Source organism: Strix aluco, chromosome 7, assembly GCF_031877795.1.
Source record: "Strix aluco isolate bStrAlu1 chromosome 7, bStrAlu1.hap1, whole genome shotgun sequence".
Taxonomy (NCBI): domain Eukaryota; kingdom Metazoa; phylum Chordata; class Aves; order Strigiformes; family Strigidae; genus Strix; species Strix aluco.
The window spans coordinates 27,091,532-27,116,963 of NC_133937.1; the positions used below are offsets into that span (position 1 = coordinate 27,091,532).

A 25,432-nucleotide genomic window follows, 5' to 3' on the forward strand; every position below is an offset into this window, starting at 1 on the left:
CTTTCATCTGACACGGCTGATTTATTGAAACCAAAAGTTCTTGCGAAAATATGAGGGGTCCAGGCTGACTCTGCCTGACTCAGGCAAGTGCCCTAAGCTTCTGCTTCCTCTCACCCTCTTTTGCCCAATGAATATTTAATTACTGATATAAAATGAAATAGCTCCAAGACGGGAAAGGTTACCCCCACCCTTAGAACAACCAACAGTTCTGCTGTTAGCATGTGGCCATGATACCTGAGAAGCAAAAGATCAAGTGCCTCCTTCAAATCAGGCAAGAACAGAGGGCTTTAAGCTAAAACTCCTATGTCTGGGGGGTAAATCTGTTGCTAGCTATTTTGGGACACTGTCACTTTCTGAATTTTACAAAAGAAAGTTCAAAAGTACTATTTTTGTTTCATCCTAAAACACAAAATGTTACAAAACATCAAAACTTTGCAAAACGGAAATCTTATTTTCTGGCCAGTCCTAGTTACAAAGTTCTTAAGTTTTTTTTCAGTTGCATCCAAAAGACAATCAAGTCAATATGATTTCCATTTCAACTTTGTAAATAAGAAAATAGGATTCCTCAGGGTCTTGGTTTGGCAAGGTTTAAAGGACTTAGAGAAGTTTTTGCTTTCAGTATTAGGCTCCATTTGCTATTATTGTATAACTTTAATGCAAACCGTTCTATTTAAACGGAATTAGGCTACCTATTTTCCTTGTTTCACATCTACCAAAATAATCTGCATTGATGTTGAAAGGCAAGTCTCTTGAAATGCAAATTTCTCTCATAAACAACAAAAACATCTTCCTAACTTTTGTGAGCAAGGGGCACTCAGAAGCACTGAATTACTTCAAAGGAAGCTGGGCATAAGTAACTTACCTGACCCGTTTCTTCAAACCTCTTCCTATCTGCACTGTCAATGACATAGATCTGAAAAAGAAATGAGAGGAAAAAATTACTCTTCCCAGAAGACACTCTTCCAAAGTGTCATGTGCTTAAGCGAGCTGAGCCTAATAATTATGCTTTGGGCACAAAGATCCCTGGTATTATTTATAGCAAATGTTGACAAAACTTCACGACGTTCTGAAAGGAGAGGAACCACCTCTTTTAAAGCTGGGGGGTGAACAGCATGTGGGTAGGATCAGAAAGGAGCTGGGGGCAGTACTGGGGATGCACCATCTCCACGGCATTCAGATAATAATCTGAAGCGAACAGGAGACTGCCTGGTATCTTTTCAAATGACCGGCTTACAAGCTGAAGCTGAGCACAGGAGGGCAAAACCTGGGGAGCCAGACATGGTCTTTCACCTTAGCGAAGAGCGTACAACACTGCACTGGTGTGACCATGTCATGCCATCACCTCCTCAGGAAGCCACCAAGGCACACAATGGCACTCATATTGGGGACACTGAGTTCCTCTCCATCAGGCGATCCTACTGCAACCTCCTGGAGAAACCTGGGGAGGAGGGCTAGATCCAGCCTGCGAGACTGCAAGCTGCCAGCTTGTCCACCAGGATGATAGAGAAGACGGGGAGCAGCTGGCTCACAAAGACTGACAGCAGAGTCCTGCCACCCTCTCAGGCTGGGCACCACATCGCACAGTCCACAAGGAGGTCCCAACGGGCAGACACCCTGTGCCCTGGTATGGAGAAGGGTGGATCCCCCTGGCCCACTGGCCCCCCGCCTTGGGAGGGCATCTCCACCCTCTCCAAGCAGCATGGCACCTGCGGATTCCTTTCTGTAAATGCAAATGAGTCTTCTCAATGAAGGCAGCTCTAGGTCTGCACAGGCTAAAAGGCTCCTCAAAGGTCCCCCTAAATGTGTAATTTGTAAGTCCAGCCACCCTCCTTCCCACTAGCAATGCTACTGCAGTTCAGAGCGCACAAGTATCAAACTATGTCTAAAGAAACGGAGAACCTCAGTATAACACTCAGGCAAGAATAGACTTATAGCCCTTTTTCATTATTTGGTACAGGAAGGTTTTTGAAGGAGAAGGGCGCTGGGACAGCAGACAGGGACAGGACTGGTGACAAACACCGAGCATTTTGCTTCCAGTCCCTGCCATTCCTCATCAGTGGTGATTGAAGCTGCTAGCATGTCATCTGCATGCTCTTTGGTGGCTTACAGGGAGCAAGTGTCAGCCTGGTTTTCAGGGAATAGATGAGCACAGCACCCCGCCATCAAGATAAATGGCATCCTTGCAGGCAGTCTCAGCATAAGACTCCATGCTTCCAGGATAATTTCAACCAAATAGTAGGGGGAGGGAAGATCTCTAACAGCAATATCTATTAAACTGTAGGCACTCTCTTAATGAGCAGTGTTGGAGTTGTTTGAAATGGGACCAAACACACAGCAGGAGGATCTGTATGCCAGGCCTGAGGAGGTAACCCAGCAACCTTGCAGTCCTCTCTGCTGATCACTTGGGGTCTGCAGTCCTCCCGGGGGCCGGGCTGATGTGCACTGACAGAGGCTGGGGGACACGTAGCAGAGCTGGACACAGCTGCGTGGGGATGCGTCAGCAGTGCACGCACGTGGTGCCACGTGATGGGGAAAGGCCCGTGGCACACCATGACACACGGCCTCTCCTCGCACTGTGATCCCAAGCACGTGCACCAATACTGTGTCAGCTACGCCTGTCCTCTCTGCCCCTCCCAAGCAGCAACCCCATTTGGGGTAGGAAACACAGACCAAAAGAAAGGAAGAAGTGGCAGGGCTGGCAGCTGTGCTCTGGGGTGAAACTAGACTGTCATCTGTCCTCCTTTGGGACATCTTAGAGGAAGCTTAGCAACACATGAACGCAATAGTCGAGTGCTACTTCTCAACTGAAAGGCAGCACCTCCCATTGTACGGTGCTTTTGTAACTGGCAAGGAAGAGCTCTGAGTCCCAACCATCCAGGCTTTCTCCTGCACCACTCCATTCCTTGCTAGGGAGCTATTTTGCAAGATGAGAATTAGAGACAACAGCGCTCGAGGCGAAAGCCACAAAAGCACAGCACAGAGAAGGTAAAGTATGTGCCGAGTGCCTACTTCCAAACCAGAAAGCACTGTGCCAAATAGCTGCAGGTGCCTGTCTGAATATGCAATCAGCCAGATATCCACACCTTATTTGCCTGGGTTAAGCTTCCAAGTATCACAGGTGTGTGATGCAAGATCAAGCTCTCATTCAAAGGCACCTGCATGGATTTGAATTTGCAATCACTTCCTGCTTTTTAATACTCTTTAGAGGGTTCTTTCTGCTTTGTGCAATACAGTTTAGGAGAAGACAGAAGCAGGGGGTCCTGGGAACTGTAGTGTATCTCATCTCCACCTTCCTTCTATGGTCAGGGCCACACAAGAGCCTGCTTCTGGCTGTGGTGCTCAGCAGCACCATTTGCCAGTTTGAACTGCCATTGAGTACACCATGTTGGAGAAACGAAGCTTGAGAAAGAAATTCCCGTAAAGTTCGGTCCCTCCTTTGAGCAACATGCCAAAACAAAACCTGGAGTAAGTGGGTTGGGCAGCAATTGCAAGTGGTGGGACTAGATGAAGAAATAACATGAGGGATAAGTTGGCTCAATCTACAGATGCATAACCTGCACCAGGTTTGTCAGGGGGTAAAAATTACTGGCTAAAACAGGCGTGAGGGCTGGCAGAAGACAGTCATCAGCATATACTTGATCCCAGTTTTGGTGTGTATGGACATAGCAATGCACTGCACTAACATGTCAACAGCTCCCAGTCTGGGACTGGGTGTCAGCACGGAGTGCAGGCAGGGGTGCTCAGGTCCATGTTCAGTTACTCCCTCTGAATTCACACCGCTGCCTCCCCCAAGCTGATTCTGCTTCTATCTACCCATTTTCCTACTTGTATGAAAATAAAGGTTTTCTCTGTACGTTGCTTTAACTGGGGTGAGAGGAAGGCAGGGCAAACAACTGCTTTCATCTCCTTCAGTCTTCAAATTCACCTTTATTTCTGAACCTCCCATGCAGCACACACTGGGAAGGGTGGAAGCCCACAGGCCGGTATAGCTCATTGCCTTTGCCAGCAGAATCTTACAGATACTGTTTTCTGGTTGTGCAGTCTCTGCAGCCTGAGCACCTGCCATAGCAGGCAAGGATCCCCTAGCTGCTGCTTTGCAGTGTTGACTTTGATCTGCACACCTACTGCCTCCCCACCACCCACAGCTGCAGAGCTTGGATGCAGTGGACACAATCACTGCACAGCCATGCCATATCCCCCTTCTCGATGGCTACAGAGGAGTACCTGAGGTGTGTGTCCTGCTAGCTGCTCAAACCCAGATCTTTCCCCCAAGGAGATCTCACCATTACTCTTTGCAAAAGCAACCAACTGGGTAAACTGTTGTGGTGGCTACCCTCAAACATCATATTTCAAATTAAGGCTGAAAAAGGGGGATCTGCACAAGAGTTTACTGAGGGTTTATTAGTCCCATTTAAATAACAGCTTCATTTGGACAATGCTGTCTAAATCAGCAGGCGCAGCCAGGCCCTTCAGGACCCCAACACGAGCCTTGGAGCAGTCCTATTCCTAGTTGCTCCAATCCTTCTGTGCAAGTGAGTCTGTGTGTGACAGGAGGGAGGAAGGGCATCTTTCTGAGAGCTTCCTGCTTTCCCATGGGAGCCTGCAGACCTTGCCTTTTCTCTGCTCTCACAGGCAACAGTGCCTGGGGCAAGGAGAGGCCTGGAGTCCCCAGCCTGACTTCATCCTGGCACACGTGGCTGCATGTTAGAGGTGCTCTTTGAAACTAGTCAGGACAGCACTTGGAGGGTCCCAGGGTAATGTACTCTGGCATGGAAACAAAAAGGTCCTGCACTGTAAATATAACTGTAGCCATCTGTAGCTAACTGTAAGGTAATTGCACCTAAGATGTCAAAAACATTAAAGGACAGTCTTATGATTTAAAGGACCAAAGGAAAAGACAAGGGATCTGTGTCCCTCAGCCAAAAGGTTTCCTATCTGATGCCAGACCAGCATTTAATTCTGGTGTGCCTCAGTTTCCCCAACTAGAAAACAAAGGCACCATACTAGCCTACCTCTTACACGTGAGGCTTAAGTCACTAATACCCATGACAGGTCTCCAGAGTCCCCAGTGAAAGGACCTATAGATGGGCAAACTACAAGTTATTAATGTTCTTTCATTTGAAGGAGACTGAGATGAGAGGAAAGGAACTGGCTACAACCAGCACCATCCTATGAAAGTAAAAACATACAACTGAATGATTTCTCCAAATATCACTATTTTTCTTACTGCACCCAACCAATCTTGCCATTTCACTCAGAATAACTCCTGTTACAATGGCAATGGTGTTGCTGAGGACTGGGACATTACATTACTTGTTCCTGAATTTCTGGCTGAGACCTCGGAAAGCCATTGCATGAACACAGCATTCAACTGCGGCCAATACTCACAAGGATATCAGTGTTTTCAAAATAGTTCCTCCAGTACGGCCTGATCTTCCTCTGTCCGCCTATGTCCCATACGTTCAGCTTGAAGCCTTGAGACTGTACACTTTTGATGTTAAAGCCCTGGAGAGAGCAGAAACAAAGCCACATAGAGCATAAACCTAAATGGCTGGATCACGTACATGAGCAGACATTAACACCTTATATATCCCATGCCTGCAATATGCAGTGACATGAGCTGGGCAGCCACAAAGATGGATCGGCTGTGGGAGAGGCACTGGCAAAAGTGAACACAGCCGCCAAACCATCAGTTTGCCAGTGTTCTTGGGTCAAGGGTTGACGCTGTCATGGCTACGGAGACACATGATGCAGTTAGTGCCCTGGGAGGGCTCAGCAGGGTGGGTGCAGGAAGAGGTGGGAGAGCTGCAGATAAGGAACAAACAAGGACGCTGTGAGAAGCAGGATTGAGCTCATGAAAGCTGAGTAGAGGTCCCAGCTAACATGAAGCCAGAGGTCTCAGCTCAATTCGACACGACACAGCTAATGCCGGGCTTAAAAGAGCAACAGCTGCACGTCTGAAGGGTCCATTTCATCAATTAGAGCACCAATTGAAAGGGCATTCAAGTAGAAAAACAGGATGTGGCATGGGCTGGCAACACGCTGCCACACCACCCAGGGGACTGGGGCTTGGAATTGGGGTGTCAGGGCTGGGAGCTTTGGGAAGCAGCTACAGGGTGGGGGGAAGGATCTCCCATAGCTCTCTAGCAACCTCCTCTGGTCAACACAGGAGCGATGCTGCAGTGCTTCTGATGGGAGACATCCCTCTCCCCAACCCCGAGGCTCAATGAAAGGGGACCAGAGGCATCAGAGAGGGAGTGCTGGAATATGCAGGATCCTTGGAGCTGGCTAGGTGAAAGATGCAAGGGGCTTGCCCACTGCTGCAGCATCCCCTGTACACATCCCCTGTTTGGCAAGGGCAACAAGAACAAAGTCTCATCCATACAACCCTAGCATGATCCAAAAGCCTTCTGCAGAACTCCACAGCACTCATCCACTTTTACACTACCTGACAGATCTGGCCTGGTACTCTCTGGCTCCTTCAGGGACCCTCTTCTTGTGCAGAAAACACACAAACTTCATGGTGCACCAGGCTTCAGTTGCTCCCCCTTTTACTGAAATACTCTGCTGAATCATGAGTGCTTCGTATAATAAGGCAGGTGGGACCACAAGAACTGCCATGGGCAGGGAAAGGCCTTCCTCACCTGTGTTGGCGTGATGTGGCTGATGTCTTCAGATGCCAGCTGTTTCAGGAGTGTGGTCTTGCCTGCATTATCCAGTCCCAAGAGGAGGATTCTCACCTCCTGGTCTGGGGTGCTTTTCAGTTTACGCAGGATTGACAGTAAACCCTAAATCCACAAGAGAGATCATAGCTGTTATTTCCCCCTCCTTGACTCTCTCACCACGCCATGCCATGTCCTCCTCCCTTAAGATGGGTTCTGTATGGCAGTGGATCCCAGGACACCTTGAACCCCTTCCTGCAGTCCCTGTTCCCATTTCTTCTTCTACTCTTCCCCCTCACTCCTCTTTTCCTTCATCTCAGAGAGTATCGACAAGGTCTCAGACAGCACAAATGTTGCTCACTGGGGTGCACCACTGGCTGCATTGCTCTTGTCACACAGCTGTTTGGCATTCCCTGTGCCAGGAAGACAGTGCTATGCATATCATGTGTAGGAGCTGCAAACCAAGTCTTGCAAGCTCTTCATTATCTTTATCAGAGGGAAAACCCCATTAATTTAATCTCCCTCCTAGTTAACTGCAGGTTACTATGTACCTGACATCAGTTCTTTTCATAGTAACTCCCTGATCACCTCAAACCCCGTTTATCTGTCTAAAACATGCTGGACCCATGGGGCACGTGCAGTTCTGATTCTCAGGATGTAGCACTTAACAACTATCTCAGATCACCACACATCCTCGCTAAGAAAAGCACAGTGGATTTCAGTCATTAGCCAGGCTCAGCTCTCTGAGCTGACAGTATCACTCAGGATTAGGAAACAGAATATGCAGGTCAGCTCATTTACAACTGTGCACGTTACAGCAGCACACCCAAGCTTTTGTCAGTGCCACCGCTCACAGACCTGCACCTCTCTAAAATGGCTGGAAAAAGATTCTGGATCCTGGCATGTAACCGAGAGATGCGAATCACCCGAATTCCACCTGCCTCTCACTGCCCAGCCCAGCCCCACAGGAAAGGGGCAGTTGCAGCCAAGGGCACAGGAGAATGCTGTGAGTCCACAACTGCCTGGGTGTGCTTGGACACGTTGCCACGCTGCTCTGCACCCCGCTGCTTGGCAGAGACCTCTCCTCAGAGCCTGAGCAGCGCACACCACACTGAGACCCAGCCTGGGGACACAGATGTTCTTGCAATTAATTTGCCTGAGCAAATCCAGGTGAGGAATACACCTACAGCCCTTTCCAGAGCCCTCAGGAGTCCTGCTAGGTCTCTCACAGACAATTCCCATGTTGAAGCCCACTAAGACACAGAGCTGGGAACAAAGCTCAAATATCAGCACAAACCTGGGCCCGTGGGGGCCCATCTCTCAAGCTTTTTTGCTCTCCCATTTGCAAAATGGAGACAATGCTTCTTGTCGACCTGCAAAGGTGAATCAATTAAATGTCATGAAGTGCTTTGTTGCTATGAGGAACTACACCCTCTAAATATTCCTGCTGGGAGCCAAGGACTATTTGAGCCATGAAGGTTGCTCCTGATCCCCTGCAGATCACGGCAATCAGAAACCTGTCCTCAAGATAAGGAGCTGCGGGACGCGGTACAACTGTCACCACTGCAACGCATCCCCCATGTGTGCTAGTGCCCTTCTGCTGAATCCTGGAGAGCCCCACCTCAGCCATTTGGAAACGGCCACCTTTGACTGCTCATTACGCTGCTCCAAGGTGGGGAGCGTTCTGGAAAGGACACAGCGCTACAGGTCACAATGTCAAAGCCTTCAATAATGCAGGATGAAAACACACTGAGATTCAAATGCATGTGAGATTTGATGCACCCCCTAAGCATTTTTGATTTGCAAGTAATTTACCGGTTTTCCATTTAACTACCAGACACAGCTCAAAATACATGCATGATGTGTAAGAAACAGGGAGAAGAGAAGAAACTTAGTAAAACTGGGTTTGAAGGATATCTGTAGAAAGTTGCAGGACTGCCACTGTTACTGTGCTTTTAAAAAGCACTGTGGAAAGCTGAGGTTCAGAAATTCAGAGCTCGTGCAAGGAATAGTAAAACTGCAGTCTTACAGCCCAACAAGCAGGCTCAGGGTATCACCTACTTCATAAACAGGCTGGTAAAAAACTGAGAATCCAGACCCGGCTCAAGAGCTGTTAATCAGGAAGGGGCTCTGCTTGGTAGAGGGTGCCACGCCTGCATAGTGCAGGCACAGTAAATCCCCAAACTGCTTTTAGTCAGTGTACAGTCCCATAACATCATGTGCCGAGCCCCGAGGGCCAGATGCTCACAGCTGGCTCTCGCCCATGGGCCTGTAGCTAATGAATTTGAAGGGCTGTGTTCAGTGCAGGCAGTCGCTGCAAGCCCTCCCGCCCCAACCGCTCATCTCCCTGGCCACAGTGCCCGAGCCATGCTCTGTCCCCGTGATGGTCTGTACTTCCACATGTCTGAGGGAAGAGAAAAGGAACAGTGACAGAAATACCTCTAATGCTTACTTGTTTACATGCATGTCCTAACTGCTCTTGACATCATTAAAAAACACAAGTTTTAACTGCATGACTAGCAACACATTTTCTTTTCACCTGCAGTCAAATTTACAGTCATGTTTGTTGGCTTGTAAATCCATGGGTTTCAGCTCGGTGTGGACAGACCCCACAGGAGCAGGAACTCTAAAATTCACACATTCTCCCTCCTTTTCAGGGAAACACTGAATTTCCCATTCTATGGGCCTGACCCAAAGCCAACACACACCAGCCAAAGTGCTACTGCCGACTTCAGAGAGCTCTGAATCAGGCCCTATTATTTTAGTTTATTGCTCACAGTTAAAAAAAGAAGCTGTTGAAATGCTAATCCTATTCACAGCACCACTCGCTAAGAGCAGAACAGTGTATCCCAGAGCAGATCAGGATTAGGAGCCTTTATATTTCAGAATTCAACTCCAAAATACTGAGCGCAAAGAAATGTATTACAAAGTATTGCTTATCTACCACGGAGCAATTCTCAGGGGTCGGGAAGAGGAACAGTTGTAAATGTTAATAGAGCTTCTCCCATTGTAGACGGATGCTATTTCTGGGCTAGTATGACAGCCTATGAGAAAACGATCAGCATCGTTCCATATTCTACTCAAGTGACACTGCTGCATGGCTGATCACAGGATTATCTGGGGTAGCCAATAGAAGAGAGGATATATATAGAAATAAAAGTATTCTCTAAGGTATAAAGTAAGCTGATTTAAAAGGCTGGAAGACAAGCAAGCCAACATAGAGAAGTGGACTTTATTTCAGTAGCTGCCAGCATAGGTTGCATGGTCTGTATACACAACTTAAATCAGGAGCCAAATAATAGTAATGGTTACTATGATTGCTACTATTTTGTAAATATTATTTAAAACTTCCACCCAGCATTCTCCCTCTAGTAAGTGAAGATTTAAGATTAAGGAAAGCCATGCACAGATGGGTTTCTAACATTATTTTTTTTTAATTGGTCTTATGAGCACACTGGCTAGGAAGACAGAAAGCATTTCCTGACAGCTTAGTAGACTGGAAAAAATAACTCAGCTGAGTTCCCTGCTGCATGCCACCACTATGTGGGACAAGCAGCCCTTACTGCACACACGCTGATGGACAAGCACTTCTCTGCTCACAAACACAATGGTGAAACGAATCTGGGTTGAGAGTCAGAAAGCAACCCCTTGTTACTAATGGGAGATGTAGGGTAGAAAGCCATGAAATGGGAAAATTTGGTGCAAGGATGATGCCCAGAAGCAACAGGAGAGGAGCAGGCCTTTGAAGCAGGGCAGCAAACAAATGTCTCGATGCTGGGACTTAATCTGCAGTGAGGAGGGAGGATGTCCAGGCTGCCTGCATGGCAGCCAGGCCAGCGGTACTCGCTCACTGGGGTGTCCAGAGTGAGGAGCAGGACAAGTCTTGAGCAGGACGGTGGAGATGTTAGCTGGCTGAGGAGCTGCAGAGACGACTCGACTCACAGGAGTATAAGGGCAGCATGTCATTTGCACAAAAGTAAGCAGACTGCGGCATCTGTAACAGAGAAGGGAACTGCAGATGCTGTTCAGATAATGAACAGCACAGCGTGGCAGCGCGTGCAGTCTTTGGAGAAGGGCAGCCATACAGAGCAACTCAAGGCTGGGCATAGTCAGCCAGCAACCGCTTCTTGGTCACCTCTGGGTTAAGCAAACTATGTTTTATATCAGATTGGCTTGTTTAAAAACATCTTTGTCCTTGGTGGAGAGGGTTTTCTTTACAGGCACCATGAGGAGACAGACTGATGGGGTCAGCAATAAGGAGACTGCATTTTCCAGACAGCGAGTGGGGACATACAAAAAGGAGAAAAGACTCCTGACAATTACTATGAAATCAGAGTGGGGCATTAAATTCAGAGATGCAACTAAATGGGCAAAAGCACTCATAAACACATCAAGCATGAAAGCAAAGCTAACCATCTTATTAGCATCCTTCGGAAAACAGGGATGTGTGGTTTTATGAAAGTATATCATTGTAGGTTTAAAATACCCACTGAATTATCAAAGGACTTTCAGTTATAGCTGCATGCAGTAATCCTATTCTCTTAAAAAAAAAAATACCGACATATATAAAAATACAGTGACATTTATAGTCCTAGCTAAGGGTTTTGTGGGTTTATTCAGCTTTAAATCCATGCTGTATATGGGTCTTTTGAACTAGTTGATGCATGTAACTACATCCTGTACCACAGAAGCCGCTGAAAGGAAGATTCACTTTATAGGCCAAAGCAAAAATTGGTTTGGGACAAACAGAGCATTGAGATAATCTGTTTAAATATTGTATCAGATTGGCAATATAAAGCCATAATGGAAAGAACAATTTCCCCTTGTACTGAGGGCTCGATACACAGGGCATGGATAAAGCATGCATGGCCCGCAAGCCGCTGCAGAGCACAGTTGATTCCTATTAGGAAAAAGAAGTAAATGTATTCTGTTTAACTTTATTAGCCACAAAGCTCAGATAATGAATTTAAAATAAAACCACCCTCAGTCACCAGCTTATTGCTTATCTACTAGATGTGGATATTTAGCTAGAATTAAATCAATTCAACCGAGATGCAATAGAGCCACAAAGCTCAGCACCTCAGCCTGCTGCTGTGACCACAACTCCCCCATCTCTACACCCCTACACGAATGCCCTTTTCCCCACTGCTGCAACCACAAGTCACTTGTCTTCACCCTCCAGGCCCTTCCCAGCCAAGCCCATTTGCCATGGAGGTGGTGGCTCCCGTCTCCCTGTGGCTCGTGATGCCAGCCCCAGCACTGACGAGCTCTATTCTCAAACCTTTGTGCCTTTCCTACAACCGTGGGAGAAACTGCAAAATATCCATAAAACCACCCCGTGATTCTCCTGCTAATTCCTTCTCTGCCACACCTAGAATCCTTGATGAGGTTCAGGTGGCGAACATGCCAAGTTCAAACCTGTCTTGGACTCTCCTTATTCGTATCACTTGGTTATCTCTCACCTCAGACAGACCATATTTCCACGGCAGGGGGAACATCTCTGTGTTCTGCCGGCACAGCACCTAGCACAGCTCTGGCCCACAATTTACTTTCAATTAAGAAATATGGTAGCAGTTCACCATTTTTAAAGAGTAAGTTAGAGACAGAGGGTGCACATCATGGTTTCAGAAAGTCACGCAGGAAAAGCTGACATGGGGAAGGACAAGGGGCTTAGTTGAGCCAAATATCCTGCCTTCAGCAGTGGATATTTGAGGCTACATTTGTCGACCAGGGTGCAATCCTGCACACAGAGCTGGAGGAGGGGAGTCCTTCCTGACAACTGCACTGATTAGCTGGTGCCCTGAAGAATGACGTTTGATTACCTTTATCTTCGGCTGCAGAACTGCAAATGTCACTAATGGTCATAAAATCACCCAGTCTTTTTCAAAATACAACCGAAGTAAATTAATCTATTGAGCACAGTTTATTCAATACTTCTTACTCTGGCAAAACTCCCAAAAAAATCATTTGCTTGCTGCATGTCTCCGCCATATGGTGTCATTCAATGCAGACTTTCTTTCCTGCATTGAAATCCAAAATTTAATGGAGTCAAGTCACCTACAGAGTTTTTCCAGCTCAAACCTACTAACATAGTTTTCTGTAAAAAAGGTTGCACAGCACTTTCTGGTTTGGTATATTAACCAATACCAGCATGAATTCTCCTTTCATAATTAAAATCAAACTCCTCTGATTTTGGCAAGTTTGAAGGAAGCATTTTGCCCTGCACACAGAAGAGCTGATGCCCAGCACCCGACAATGTCAGCAGTCTTTGTCTTGTTTCAGAACTTGTAAGTCTTGGCCAGTTGCTGGTATACTGTCCTATCTCATATCAACATCTCAGCAATCAGCAAAATAAACTAAAAACATTACATGGAACTGTACTGGGAAACTAAAGCAGTGAGGCACTATTAAAGCTCTTGAAAGCATTATTTTCTTTTCAAATGGGGCCATTTTTAAACAGAGCCTTACTGCCAAACAATGAGGGACAAAAGAAAGAAATTCTGGGTACTACGTACACCTACAGCAGGCAACAGAGAGATGCTGGTTTTGCTAGAAACATGAGCTCAAGACCAGGAGAAAGATGCCTGACTATGCATTTAGCTATGCTGATATTTCATCCCCTCCACCAGATCTGCCTAGTGTCAGCTAGACACTCCATGACTCAGTTTCCTCAACTATAAAATGGGCCCATGCTTTGACAACCCTGGTTTTGACACAGTGATGTCATCTTCAATCAACGTTTTTAGAAAAACACCGGCCATCCTCTGGCCCCACCATCTATCAATAACATACCATCTCACTCAGTAAAGATTGTTATTACAGTGACAAGGAACCCACAAGCTCTGCTTCACACAGCATTTCCTAAACTTCGGAAAGCAGCGTATCCTTTCATGTAGCAGCCTCCCTCTGCCCTTGCTGTGTACCCACCACAGATGCTGCTTAACAGTGCCAAAGACTTCAACACTACACATCCCTCATGCTATGCAGCTTTATGGCTCATCTTTCTCTCTGTGCTCCACCTATGACCTTCCACCACCCCTGCCCCACAGCTGTGAGAAATGCTGGTATGCTCTGCAGAAGGAGACACTTCCCCTCTGTACTTACTCACTTGGATGAACACTGAAATAATTTAAACCTCAGCATTAACCCTCTTATCACTGGAGTTGAAGCAAGCAGACATTGAATGGGGTTTAAGCACTTCCCAATGCAATCATGACATGCCAGAAACACACTCACGGGCAGCTACCACTGCTCAGGTGACAAGCAGTAAATTGTTACATCAAGCTGCCTGGATGATTTCTGACTGCTGACCCACATCCCCAGGCTGCCATAGCTGCTTTAGGTATATTTGCTTGTGTTTCAGAGTTCTACCACTAAGGATTATTCTGTTTTAGCAAAAGTTGAGAATCTAGAGAAACAGTACAGTGCTCTGCAGTCCTCTGCCCAACCCAGCCGGTCCACCAGGCAGCCCCAAGTGCCACCCACCCTGCCTGAGAGGCTGCAATTCAAAAAACAACTCCCAGAAATGGAAAATAGACAAAGAGGCAGTAAAATGTATCAAATAACATGAACACTGGAAAACACCCAGTTCACCCTCTCCACACACAAAGCGCTCGGATAACAGCAGCCAGATCCCAGACTACACCAGCTTATCGGGACATCACAAGGCAGAAGAGCAGATTTGGCCAGCGGCAGCTGCAGGCCAAATGTGTCCCACAAAGCACTGCACTGCTGGAGGCAGCTGCCCTCATCTTTACAGCAGATGTCCATCCTGTGATGGTTTCGGTGTCTGGTGTGACATGCTCCATCATCAACTGATCCAAAATAGAGCAGATCCCACAGACCTTATCTCAATCTCTCTGTGGCCCAGCAGGTGGGGATGCAGCCAGAATTAACCCAGTGAAGATGAGGAGCTGTCTTTGCTGCTCCTGCTTACACCTTCTCCCGTGCTGTCCACTTGCACGAATTCAGCTTGTGTCCAGAGGCCTCCTGGACAAAACACAGCTTCATCCTTGGGAAAGCTCTTTCCCCATTGCTATTTCCTTCCGCTTGTGCTCTCTGCACATGCTGCATCCTCAGCAGCAGCTTCCCCACCTACTGCAGCTCTCTCTTACCACCCAGCAGCCCCAATCCTTCCTTCCAGTCCTCGCTGGACTCTTCCAGTATCCCACTTGTTCCACCTCAATTACTCCGGCATCTAAACGCAAGTTGTTTCCAGCACCGCAGTGCATCATCCAACCTTACCCCTCAATTCAGACTACACTAAACCCTCACTACACCCCACCTGTCTCCCAGCATTGCCCTCCACCATAACCAGATCCTTCGCTACACCCAAGACCCCAAATTCTCCCTTCAGTCCACACTGCTCCCTCTCAAACAATTCATTTCTCCCATTGAACATGTCTTTCCTCGCTGGGTCCTCTTTCTCTCATCAGCATCAAAACTCCACTTCCAGCCCTTCCAACAGTGTATTCTTACCTCTTCTTCTCAGCCTAGACTGTCCCTCACCTCCCCAGTCCCTTGCAGAAACCCCCAGAGCATACAACATCCCAGCAAATTATACTAGCCAGCCAACCTTGACTGGGTTTTCCCAGTGACTCACCAGACTGTTCATCCCACCCAACTGGCAGGTTTCAGCCCTCGAGCACTGCGCCTCAGTCCTGTCCACCCCGGGACTCCCAACCCCTTCATCCAGGCATTCTCTGCCATGACTGAACTTCCCTTCTAAGGCTGTCTATCAACAACCGGCCCTTCCACCTCTACAAGCTCTCCTATAGCTCCCTCAACTGCTGTAGCCAGGATCCAAGCCCCAGGGTGGCCCCCTCCCATCTTGGCTGGAATGTCCAGTGTCCCTTCACAGTCACAGATGCTCCCACTTTCCACAGTCAGTCCCTGAACACTGTCCTCCATCCTCACCAGGCTCCTTCATTACTCCTTCCCTCCTCAGGCCAAGCGGGCCACTGCCATCCTGCTCCCCAGCTCTCCTAAGCACCCAACCCTCTATCATGTTTTCCACACCTTGACAGAATCAACTCCAGGCAGGCTGATCCCATCCCAACAAAGGCCCCCCCTCAGCATCCTCAAGCCTCCCAGCCCCTGCCAAGACCTGATTCAACTCCCTTCTCTGGGTCTCCCACAGCCTCCAGCTTCTGCCAGGACCCCAGCCCCAGCCAGCATCTCCTGTGGCTGGCTGGAGGCCCCAGATTTACACTGTCCCCAGCCCTACCAGCATCCCTTTGGCTGGGTGCCCCCAACCCCCTTAGACCCAGATCTCCATGCCTGACTGGATGCCCCTGTCCTACCATGTCCCCCGTACCCCAGGCCCCCATGCTCCCCCCGGGTGGGCACCCCCGGTCCCGGTGGCCTGCCAGACCCCACGGGTGGGTGCCACCAGCCCTCATGGTCCCAAGCCTGCCAGACCGCCTGCCGTGAACCCCTGCCGGGCATGCCGGCCCCACAGCCCGAGACCCGACAGTCCCCCGGGTGGGTGTCTCCGGCCCGCATTACCCCACGCTCCCCCGCGGTGGGCGCCCACGACCTCAGGCCTGCCAGGCCCCGCAGGCAGGCGCCGCCGGCCGCCCGTTGCCCGCCGGGCCCCGTCCCCGTCTCCGTCCCGGCGGGTTCCCCGTCTCGCCGGGCTCTCCGTCCCCGCCGCTGTCCCCTCGCCGCCCGCCGCGGGCCCGGCACCCCCCGCCCCACTCACCATCCTCTACGCGACTCCGGGGTTACCATGGGCAACTGCGTCACACACTCGCCGCCGCTACGTACAGCGTCAGCGCTTCCCGCCGTACGTACGGAACGTGCCGACGGCAGGCGGGAGGGGCGGAGCTCGGCGCCACGGTCAGCCCCGCCCCCTCAGTCAGCGCATGCGCACAAAGGGCTGCCCCGCCGTGGTGACGGGTGGGGGGAGAGATGGGCGTGGTCTCTCGGCCCTCTGTGATTGGTTGAGGGCGGCCACGCGTCGGAGCCCGGGGGCGGGTGGGGGCCACGTGGGCGGGAGACGGCGCGCGGGTGGTCTGGGGATTGCAGGTAGGGCCACGTGGGGCCGCGCCGCGGGGCGGGGCGGGGCCGAGCCGGGGGGCTCAGGGCCATGGGGCGCTGTGGGGGACGTGCGGGGCGGGGCGGGGCGGGGCGGCGGAGGATGCAGCGTAGCGGTGTGGGGCAGAGCACGGCAGCGTCGCAGAGGTGTGCTGTCCGCGGGTGCCGGTGCGGCGGGGGCGGGCAGTGGGGCGCGGTACGGTGCCAGGCTGTGTGCGCGCTGTGGTGGCCCGCGGGGAGCGCTCCCGGGCACTGCTGTGCAGCCCTGTGGAGGGGGCGAGCTGGGCCCTGCAGGGCTGTGCAGCACAGTCCTACCCCGAGGAGGGGGTGCCAAGTGCTGGGGGGGGGCGGGCAGCGCAAGGCGGGGGACCCCATGGAGGCAGGGCGGTGTGCGAAGGAGCGGGCCAATTGCAGCGTTCGGCCGGCAGCAAGGGTGCAGGAGGCTCCCGGGCTCAGGGCTGCTGAAAGTCCAACTTCCCCGTTAAATATAAACCTGCCACGGCTCTCACCCAGTTAACTGCTCCTGTGGCCGTGGCAGGCCCGCACTTGACGGGCAAGTGAGGCAGGATCTTCCCAAGCCACCTTCTCCCCCTGCCCAGACCCGTGCCGAAATGGCCACTGCCCCCCTTGGCTTCAACATTGATGCCCCACGCTGGGACCAGAGCACTTTTGTGGGGCGCCTGAAGCACTTCCTCAACATCACCGACCCGCGGACGGTGCTGGTGCCGGAGAAGGAGCTGGACCGGGCCAAGGCCCTGGTGGAAGGCTGCAGGTGAGGGACAGGGGTGCAGCCGGTACAGGTGCCATCCCCGTGCCTGTGGCAGTACCAGACCACCCTGTAGGGCCATGGGAGGGATGGAGGCAGTCGTTCCCAAGCAGGCGTGCTGGGACGTACCATCCATCAGAGGTGGTTTTGGGGGAGTTTCCCGGGCTTCTCCCAGGAGCCTCAAGCTGGGACAAGTTTTCCTCGTGGGAGATATTTCCTCTGCCTTTCATGTTTGGCACCTGGGGCTCCGTGCCCTGGCAATACCAGGTGCCGGTGGGTCTGTATGGCTCTCCCCGATGGGCTCTGGGCTTGCAGGGCTGGGCTGGTGCCGCCAGGAAGCAGCCGGGAGCAGCTGCTCTACGCCAAGAAGCTGTACGACTCGGCCTTCCACCCTGACAGTGGCGAGAAGATGAACCTCATCGGGAGGATGTCCTTCCAGGTGCCAGGGGGCATGGCCCTCACTGGCTGTATGCTCCAGTTCTACCGGTGAGCTCTGGGGGACACCAGGCTGGGAACGCAGCTGTGACAGCCCCCAGCCCCTTGAGGGGTCCCCCATGGCCAGGGTACGGCAAATCTGCCTCCTCTGAGGCTGGCTGCTGCCTGAGGTATGCCCATGGCTGCTGTGCCTGCTGGCATCCCGTGACCAAGCCCTGTGTCCCTGTGCCCTGTCCCCAGTGCCCAGCCTGTGGTGGAAGCATCACAGATCCTCCCAGTTCCCAGCATGGCTCACTTCACCCTCAGTTCCGCTCTTCCTGGAGCCCCTGTAATGATTAACACGGCCACGTCCTCAGTGGCTGCTGCTCTTGCTCCGTGGACCATAACAGTCACCGAAACCAAGGACCAAATGTGTCCCCAGGCCAGGCTGCTCCAGCGTCCCCAGCCCATGCCAACAGCTCCCTGCATTTCCCTTCTGAAATGGCTGCTGTGGGGGTGAGCGATCCTGTCCCCAGCAGAGAAGCTGTATGGGACAGGCACTGCCTTTCCCAGTGGATCCCTGTCCCATCCCACCCATTTGCTGGACTGGTTTGCCCGTTGCTGGTGAGGTCCAGCCTGGGTGGGGGATCTCCCAGTGCTAATGGGTCACCCTTTTTCCAGCCCATCACCCTCCTGCATCCCAAAGCTTGCTCAGACCCACATCTCCCTGTGTCCCTTCCTGCCCCACCTCAGTGTCCCCAAGACACCAGGAGGAGTCCGGGCACCCTGGTCATCCCCAGAGCTGCCTCTGTCCCCATGTGCCCCCTCCTTGCTGCTCCTGTTGACAAAGGCGTATCTCAGCTCAGCAGGATGACTGCTGCCCTGCTGAGAGGTGGGTCTCCCACCTCTGGCCAAGCACCCCGCAGGGCTGGCCCCCCTTCTGGTGCTCCCCAAGGCGCCGTGGCAGCCAGGACTCCTGGGGTCATTTCCCAGCTCTGCCACTGGCTCATGGCTTTGCCACAGTGCCTCAGTTTCCCTTGGGAGACACCATGACAAGTGTATCGAGGGCATCTTGGCTGTCCCCCTGCTGAGCTTGGCCACAGGCACAGGCCAGGTGTCCCTGATGGCTCTCGGGCACTCTCCCGGTCCCTTCTCTCTGCAGAACAGTGCCCGCTGTGGTTTTCTGGCAGTGGGTGAACCAGTCCTTCAACGCCATCGTCAACTACACCAACCGCAACGCTGCCTCCCCCATCTCGCTGAGGTGAGCGTCCCCCACACAGAGGGTCCCCGTCCTGTGTCCCTTAAAGACTCCCTGTGCCCTGTCTTGGGCACCGAAGGAACAGGATCGAGTCAGAGTTGGTGTTTCTGTCCTCTCCCTTTTTTGGAAATCACTGTCCAGGCAAATCGGGGTGGCTTACATCACAGCCACTGGTACAGCCCTGGCCACTGCAGTGGGACTCAACCTCTACACCAAGGTACACGGGGCCAGGGCTGGGTGGGGGAGCTGGCCGCATCCTGCCCTCCTGCGCTGACACCAGCCTGTCTCCTGCAGCGAGCTCCCCCCTTGCTGGCCCGCTGGGTCCCCTTCGCAGCCGTGGCTGCTGCCAACTGTGTCAATATCCCCATGATGCGGCAACAGTAAGTGCCTGGCCAGAGCGCTTGAGGGACCCAGCTCCCTCTGAAGGTGACGTGGTGGCAGCCTGGCTGCAGGGTCACCCTGCCACCATTTCCCATCCTGGAGGCTGGAGCGGGTGGAAGGATGGGAGGGAGGTGAGCTGGGGTCTGCATGTTCACAGTGCCGGCTCTCTGGTGGAGGGTGCCTGGTGGGATGGTTCTGCCTCTGCCCAGAGCAGGAGGGAGATTTGGGGCTGAGGATAGTTGTTCTGGGGCCTGGGCTGGAAGATCCCTCAGACCCAAAAGTCTTCTGCGTGTGGTCACGGAAGAGCCCCAGTCCACGATGTCCATGTGGGGCTCATGTGAAGAGCTGTGTCTGCTGCTCAGGGTCTCCCACAGGTCATGGCACGGGGAGCTGGGGTGCTGTATAGGGGACTGTCCCCTGGCTCGGTTGCAGGTCCCGGGCGGCTGTCTGTCCCCCGAATGGCTGGACCCTGTTCGCAGCCATGCCCTGAAGATGGCAGCATCGGCTGGGCTGGGGACCGCGGTGCTCCGGGACTGTGGAGCCCTGAGGCCAGGGCTCGGGACAGCCGGGGCTGCTGTGCCAGCACAGCACAGGGGACCCCACTGGCACCCCCTCACCCCATTGCTCCATCCTCACACTTCCCCGACCACCCCGGCCCTCACTCACGGCTGCCTGTCCCCTCCAGGGAGATCATCAACGGGGTCACGGTGACAGACGGGGACAACAACGAGCTCGGCTGCTCCAGGGTGAGTCTGGGGATGGGGGTCTGGGTTGGGACCCGCTGCAGGGGCTCACATGATGCTTTTGCTTGCAGAGAGCGGCAGCGAAGGGCATTGCACAGGTTGTGGTCTCCAGGATCACCATGGCAGCACCGGGCATGAGTGAGTGCAGGGCAGGAGGGTGGGGGGCCAGACCGGGGGCTCCCCCGGGACCCACCACCTCAGCCTCCCCTGCTTCAGTTTCCCCCAGGAAGAAGAGGGAGGGTGGCTCTGCATCCCAGGTGGTGTTTGGTCTCGTCTCACTGATGGAGCTGGTCTCCCCATCCTGCCATTCCCATCAGAGTCCCCTGAGCCCCCAGCCTTCCTCATCCCAACCCACAGCCCATGGGGGACACAGGGTGCTCCCACAGCAGTTGGGCTCCACAAGAATGCCTCTCGTGCTGTCTGGCCCCTCGCCTCACAACCTGACATCCCTCACCCTCACGAGACCCTTGCCGTGCTGCAAGCCCGGCAGAAGGGATCAGAGCATAAGGAGCATGGACCATGCTGCCCGGATGGGCCAGCATGCCCATGGACCATGATGGATGGATGGATGGGGGTCCCATGCCAGGTCCCTGCCATGAGCAAACACCCAGTGACCTCCCCAGCACAACTACCTGCTGCCATGGCCTCCAGGAGGACAGTCCTGCTGGGGCAGCCCTATGGGCTGGTTTGCAGGGAGGCCCTGACCTTTTCTCTCTGTACCTAGTTATTTTGCCCATCATCATGGAGCGACTGGAGAAATTTCCCTTCATGCAGGTGAGCCCATATTTCTCCTGCCACGGTTTTCCAGTGGGTCCTGCGGTGCCCCGGCCCTGCTCCCCAGGCATCAAGATGCTGGGGGTAAAATGGGGGGTTGCAGAGCCTGGCTTGCTTTGCCCCCTATTTGAGTCACCAGTACACCAAAGGTCTCTCGGGTGATATGGAGAGGCTGTGGGAGGGTGGCAGGGGTTGGGCATTCAGCCCCATTTAGGGGAGAAGTCTCCCTGCTCTGTGAGTGGGGCTTACGGCAAGCCTGGGGACTCATTCCCGGCTCTTCCCTTGCAGCGGATCCGGGTTCTCCACGGGCCTCTGCAGGTGCTGCTCTGCGGGGGCTTGTAAGTATTTTGCTGCTCAAACGCCTGTGGGTGCCTGGAGCGTGGCTCCAAGGGATGCTTGAAAAAAGACCTCTTTCCCAGCAGGGGATTGCAAAGCTGCTTGCCTTTCAGCCTGGGCTTTCCCCAGTTACTGGGAGTTGTGGGACGTGAGCAGCACCTCTTGGGCTGAGATCCCTGCAGCTGGGGGGCAAAAGGGCTGTGATCCCCAGCACTAACGCTCAGCTCTTCTCTGTCCCGCAGCCTCCTGTTCATGGTGCCAGCAGCCTGTGCCCTGTTCCCGCAGCGATGGTACCTGTCCCACTGCTTCCCCATCCTGTGTGGGACCTTGGGAGCCTTCCTCCTCCCCTAGCTCTTCTCTGCCCATCCCATGATGGGCACCCACACTTCAGCCTGAGGCAGTGCCTGCCTGTACACACCGGTGCCCTGGGCAGCAGGAGGGTGTGAGCCTCCCCTGCTCTGCGAGCTCTGTGCTGGGAGCAATAGGACCCCCAGCCCCACGGGGCAGCTCTCTGCCCCCCAGCACTGGGAGTGGTGGACGCCAGGGATGAGTGGTGGGTCTTGACGTGAGCCTGCAAGATCCCAGGGACTGCAGGGGACCTCAAATGGCAATGGGGAGAGGAGGGTGGCCTGGCCAGTGGTCGGTGAGGAGGATTGCAAGTCTCAGTGTCTATCCCCTCTCCCCACAGCTCCCTTGCGCTGGCTGACCTTGAGCTGGAACTGCGTGACAGCATCGTGGCCAAGTACGGGGACAAAGTGCCATACGTCTATTTTAACAAGGGACTGTGAACGGAGACTACCTCAGGAGCCATCACACCCTTCCAGCCCCCTGCCACCACCAGCCCCGTGTCCCCTGAGCAGGGCTCAGAGGCACAGTCCAGCCAGATCTGCCCTCCAGCCCAGCACCATCTCTGATGCCTCCCTCCTCCAGAGAGGCAGGATCTGGCCCTGCATGCCCAGGTTGCAGCACTTTGGCTTGTCCTGAGCCTTCCCCCATCTGCTGCTGGCCACGTCCCTGCCTCCCCATATCCCTACTGCTCTAGGCAATGGCTGCGCTTCTTGTGCCTTCCTCCTACCATGCACAGGAGGATCTGCCCAGCCTGTCTGAGCCTCATGTGGTCACTGGGCTTGGCCCCACAAGGCATCAGGCTCTCTCCCTCGTGGCTCAGAGCACAGTCCTACCTCCGAAAGCAGGTGCCTTGCCATTGTACCAGGAACCAAAGCACATTGCTGTCTTAAGCCACCACAGTGGCCTCTTACCAAGAGCTGGATCACGCCGTGACAGGTGGGAAGGAACCTGTCCCCTCCACACAGGGAGCACCCCACAGTCCAGGGACCAATGCTTGGACCATGCCTTCCTTGCTCTCAGGTTCAGGTTTTATTCACTTTGCGATTACCACAATCCAGGAGAGAAATAGCTAATTATTTCTAAGCTATAATTTTTGCAATCTGCCCATTCCTCTGAACACGAGAGCCAGCAGTCAGCCTTGTCCTGCATCTCACTGTCCCCACGGTAGGACCAAGGACCTGCACCTTTGGGGGACAGTCAACTCTGGGCCCTCTTGGACAGGGGGAAGGAGACACAAGAGTCACAAAACTGTCGAGGCATTAACTCAGGCTCTGAATAGCAGCACTGCAAATGATAGAGAGGAGGGTTGAAAAATAAAATGCGGTCATTTTTAAAAACAGCTGTGGGTTCTACTTTTGGCTGGTCTGTGGGTGTCTGGTTCCCTGGGCAGGGCTGGTACGTGGGTCTCATGCCTGCCTTGAAAGGGAGAGGTGAGTGCAGGCTCTGTGACTGACCAGGCACCAGGGTGAGGTTCAACACAAGGGCCAGGAGGCAGAGGAAGAGAGCCATGAGGATCTGCAAGGGCTGACCCAAGCCCTGAAACCCTTGGGCATCCCATGCAGCCTTCCCTGACACATTCTTGGGGCTGCAAACAGTCCTCAGGGAAATGACAAAGGAAGGTGACAGTGCTGTGCTCATGGTGACTCTTGTCCCATTGGGGGGATGGGAGGCATGACACTGGGTCACCCTTCCTACACCCATGGGTGCTCTTTGTCTTCTTGGCCAGGCAGTGTTTGCGTGATGCTAACCTGAGTCTGCCACGAGGCCTCTCCCACCCTGAAGAAGAGCAGCTTGAGTTTGCTGCAGCCTATATTCAGAGGATGAAGGAGCCACAGATTTTAGCCCAAGTCCTGGGTTAAAGACTCTGCCCTCAACCAGGCACTCTGCTTGCTGATGAACATCCCTTGTTGGGACAAGCGTGTTTCTAACCAGCCATATGATGTGGCTGCTCGGAGAGCCCTATGGCCCAGCGGATAGACCACACTCATCCCTCCAGCCTGGGATATGTGACAGATCCCTGAGGGCAGCAGCATCCCAGCATCAGCCACGTGCCCAAGTGGAGACACAGGATCTGCAGCCAAAGGGCTTTCTGGCATTAACCACTCTGTTTCTACAGTGGGAGCAGCCAAACCCAAAACGTACATCTTGAAGGGCCAAGCTATATCCACAGCAGGTTCGCTTCTGCCCAAGCTGCAACAGGCAGAGGATAATGTCTCCAACCGCATGTAGCTGCACAACTGTGTAGAAAGCTGCACAAAAGCTCTGAAATAATGAATAGGTCAGCAAAAAGTAGGAAAAACATGTTCAAACTTGTGTATATGTTCCCTGGGCATTATTAGATCTCTTGTTAATGTGCAATTAAAATAATAGATAAGCACATGAAACGAAACAGATGTCAATCCTGTTGAGAGTGGGAAGAAGCCACAAGGAGACGTCTCTGCTCTCTGCTTTTCTTAAGCTATTTAACTCAAGCTGCTCTTGCCCTACACCCAAAACTGCTTTGAGCACTTTCAGAAAGGTACCTGTAGCAGCCTGGGCTATATTTGGGTCCAAGGTGCCTCTGGCATGCTTGAGAACATGGCAATGCTTGTAAAATGATGTGACACAGTGCCCTAAACTGCCCTTCCCCTGCTCATCGCAACCATGCTCTTGCTGTTGACCCTTTCTGTGTTTGCAGTGCGTGGGGGTCCCGGCAGGGCAGGGGGCTCTGCAGCCAGTGACGCCAGGGCAGCAGTCACCCAAAGCCAAGGTTGGGACTATGGTGAGAAAGCCCTAGCGGTTTTGTCATTCCTTTTTTCCTGTCCCCAGCCATACCAGAGGGGTGGTGGAGCAGGGAGACCCTCTGAAGAGCTATTGCCATCTCGCGCCAGCTCTCCCCCTGCCCTGGGGAGTGGGGCATGGTGCAGTTGATTGCTCTTGGCTAGAGGAAGAGGGTTGCTCTGGGCTTGGAGGATCGGCAAACCATCCTCAAGCCAGACCTCCCTGCTGAGCTTACAGCAGTGGATTCCTCTTCAGATCGACATGGATTTATGACAGCTGACAGTTTAGCTCAGCAGGGTTTCTAGGTTGTAGCTGGAATCTTCCCCGGAGGATTCAAGTCATCTCAACAGCTCATGTTGCTCCAGTGTTCGGAGATGGTGGCTGCAGCCAGTGCCTGCTTGTACTCCCCAAAACCACAGTAACTCCCCAGCCTGCCTTGATCTCTCTGGGGAGCAGAACAGTCGCAGCCAGGCTGCAGTCAGCAAGTCCCCATGATGCCAAGGGTGGCTCCGGCCAGCCTTGCCTCCATTTCCCATTGCTGCAACAGGAAGGAAACCTCATTGCCAGGAGTCAGAGCCGGACTCATCCCAGTTTGGAAAGAGCTGCAAGTGTTAATTGCTCTCCAGCGATGACTCACATCTGATCTGGGCTTGTCCTGTGCTCCAGTGCACTCTCAGCCTTCTCCTTGCTGTACCTTTAATTTCAGTGCTAGTTGAGAACAGGAATAAAGCTCCTTTAATAACTGTTCGTGGTCAAAATGTCAGTGCTCCAGCATGTTTACAACCTCCCTTCAAATGATAACCAGACAAAAGATGTTATGCTGGGCTGCAGCAGAGCCTGGGGAGGGGCTGAGGAGGCACAGCAGCCTGCGGGGGGTCTCCTCTGAGGCATCAGAAGCCCCAGCAGGCAGACTTGGCTCACTGCTCCTCACCCAAAGGCAGTGGAGGCTGGT

General features: G+C 52.7%; 2 protein-coding genes across 5 annotated transcripts in view; one reads left to right on the plus strand and one right to left on the minus strand.

The window, feature by feature from the left end:
* ARL3 (ARF like GTPase 3) overlaps window positions 1-16,507 on the minus strand; it is a 30,575-nt gene extending 14,068 nt beyond the window's left edge. For both annotated transcript variants that reach the window (XM_074831171.1, XM_074831169.1), the window contains exons 1-4: window positions 16,366-16,507; window positions 6,645-6,788; window positions 5,389-5,505; window positions 863-913 (exon numbers count right to left, since the gene is read on the minus strand). In XM_074831171.1, coding sequence (XP_074687272.1) covers window positions 863-913; window positions 5,389-5,505; window positions 6,645-6,788; window positions 16,366-16,368 — 315 coding nt within the window. In that variant the 5' untranslated portion in view covers window positions 16,369-16,507. The remainder of the gene's footprint in view (window positions 1-862; window positions 914-5,388; window positions 5,506-6,644; window positions 6,789-16,365) is intronic.
* Window positions 16,508-16,637: 130 nt separating this feature from the next.
* SFXN2 (sideroflexin 2) lies at window positions 16,638-23,057 on the plus strand. Of its 3 annotated transcripts, none has more exons than XM_074831172.1 (12): window positions 16,638-16,691; window positions 17,300-17,472; window positions 17,782-17,952; window positions 19,043-19,141; window positions 19,280-19,355; window positions 19,433-19,518; window positions 20,205-20,265; window positions 20,334-20,400; window positions 20,987-21,036; window positions 21,325-21,374; window positions 21,615-21,662; window positions 22,061-23,057. In XM_074831172.1, exons 2-12 carry the CDS (start codon window positions 17,312-17,314, stop codon window positions 22,158-22,160), a joined length of 969 nt encoding a protein of 322 aa, XP_074687273.1. In that variant the 5' UTR covers window positions 16,638-16,691; window positions 17,300-17,311; the 3' UTR covers window positions 22,161-23,057. The 3 variants fall into 3 exon arrangements, with proteins under 3 accessions (XP_074687273.1, XP_074687274.1, XP_074687275.1); XM_074831173.1 differs by lacking the exon at window positions 16,638-16,691 and adding an exon at window positions 16,784-16,847; XM_074831174.1 differs by lacking the exons at window positions 16,638-16,691; window positions 17,300-17,472; window positions 17,782-17,952 and adding an exon at window positions 17,959-18,396.
* The last annotated feature ends 2,375 nt before the right edge of the window (window positions 23,058-25,432 follow it).

Bases quoted from the DNA above. Each gene is read 5' to 3' on its own strand.
- SFXN2 (XM_074831172.1), top strand. From the start codon at position 17,312: ATGGCCACTGCCCCCCTTGGCTTCAACATTGATGCCCCACGCTGGGAC. The intron at 19,142-19,279 runs GTGAGCGTCCCC...ATCACTGTCCAG, and splicing joins GCCTCCCCCATCTCGCTGAG to GCAAATCGGGGTGGCTTACA. The intron at 21,663-22,060 runs GTACCTGTCCCA...CTCTCCCCACAG, and splicing joins GCCCTGTTCCCGCAGCGATG to CTCCCTTGCGCTGGCTGACC.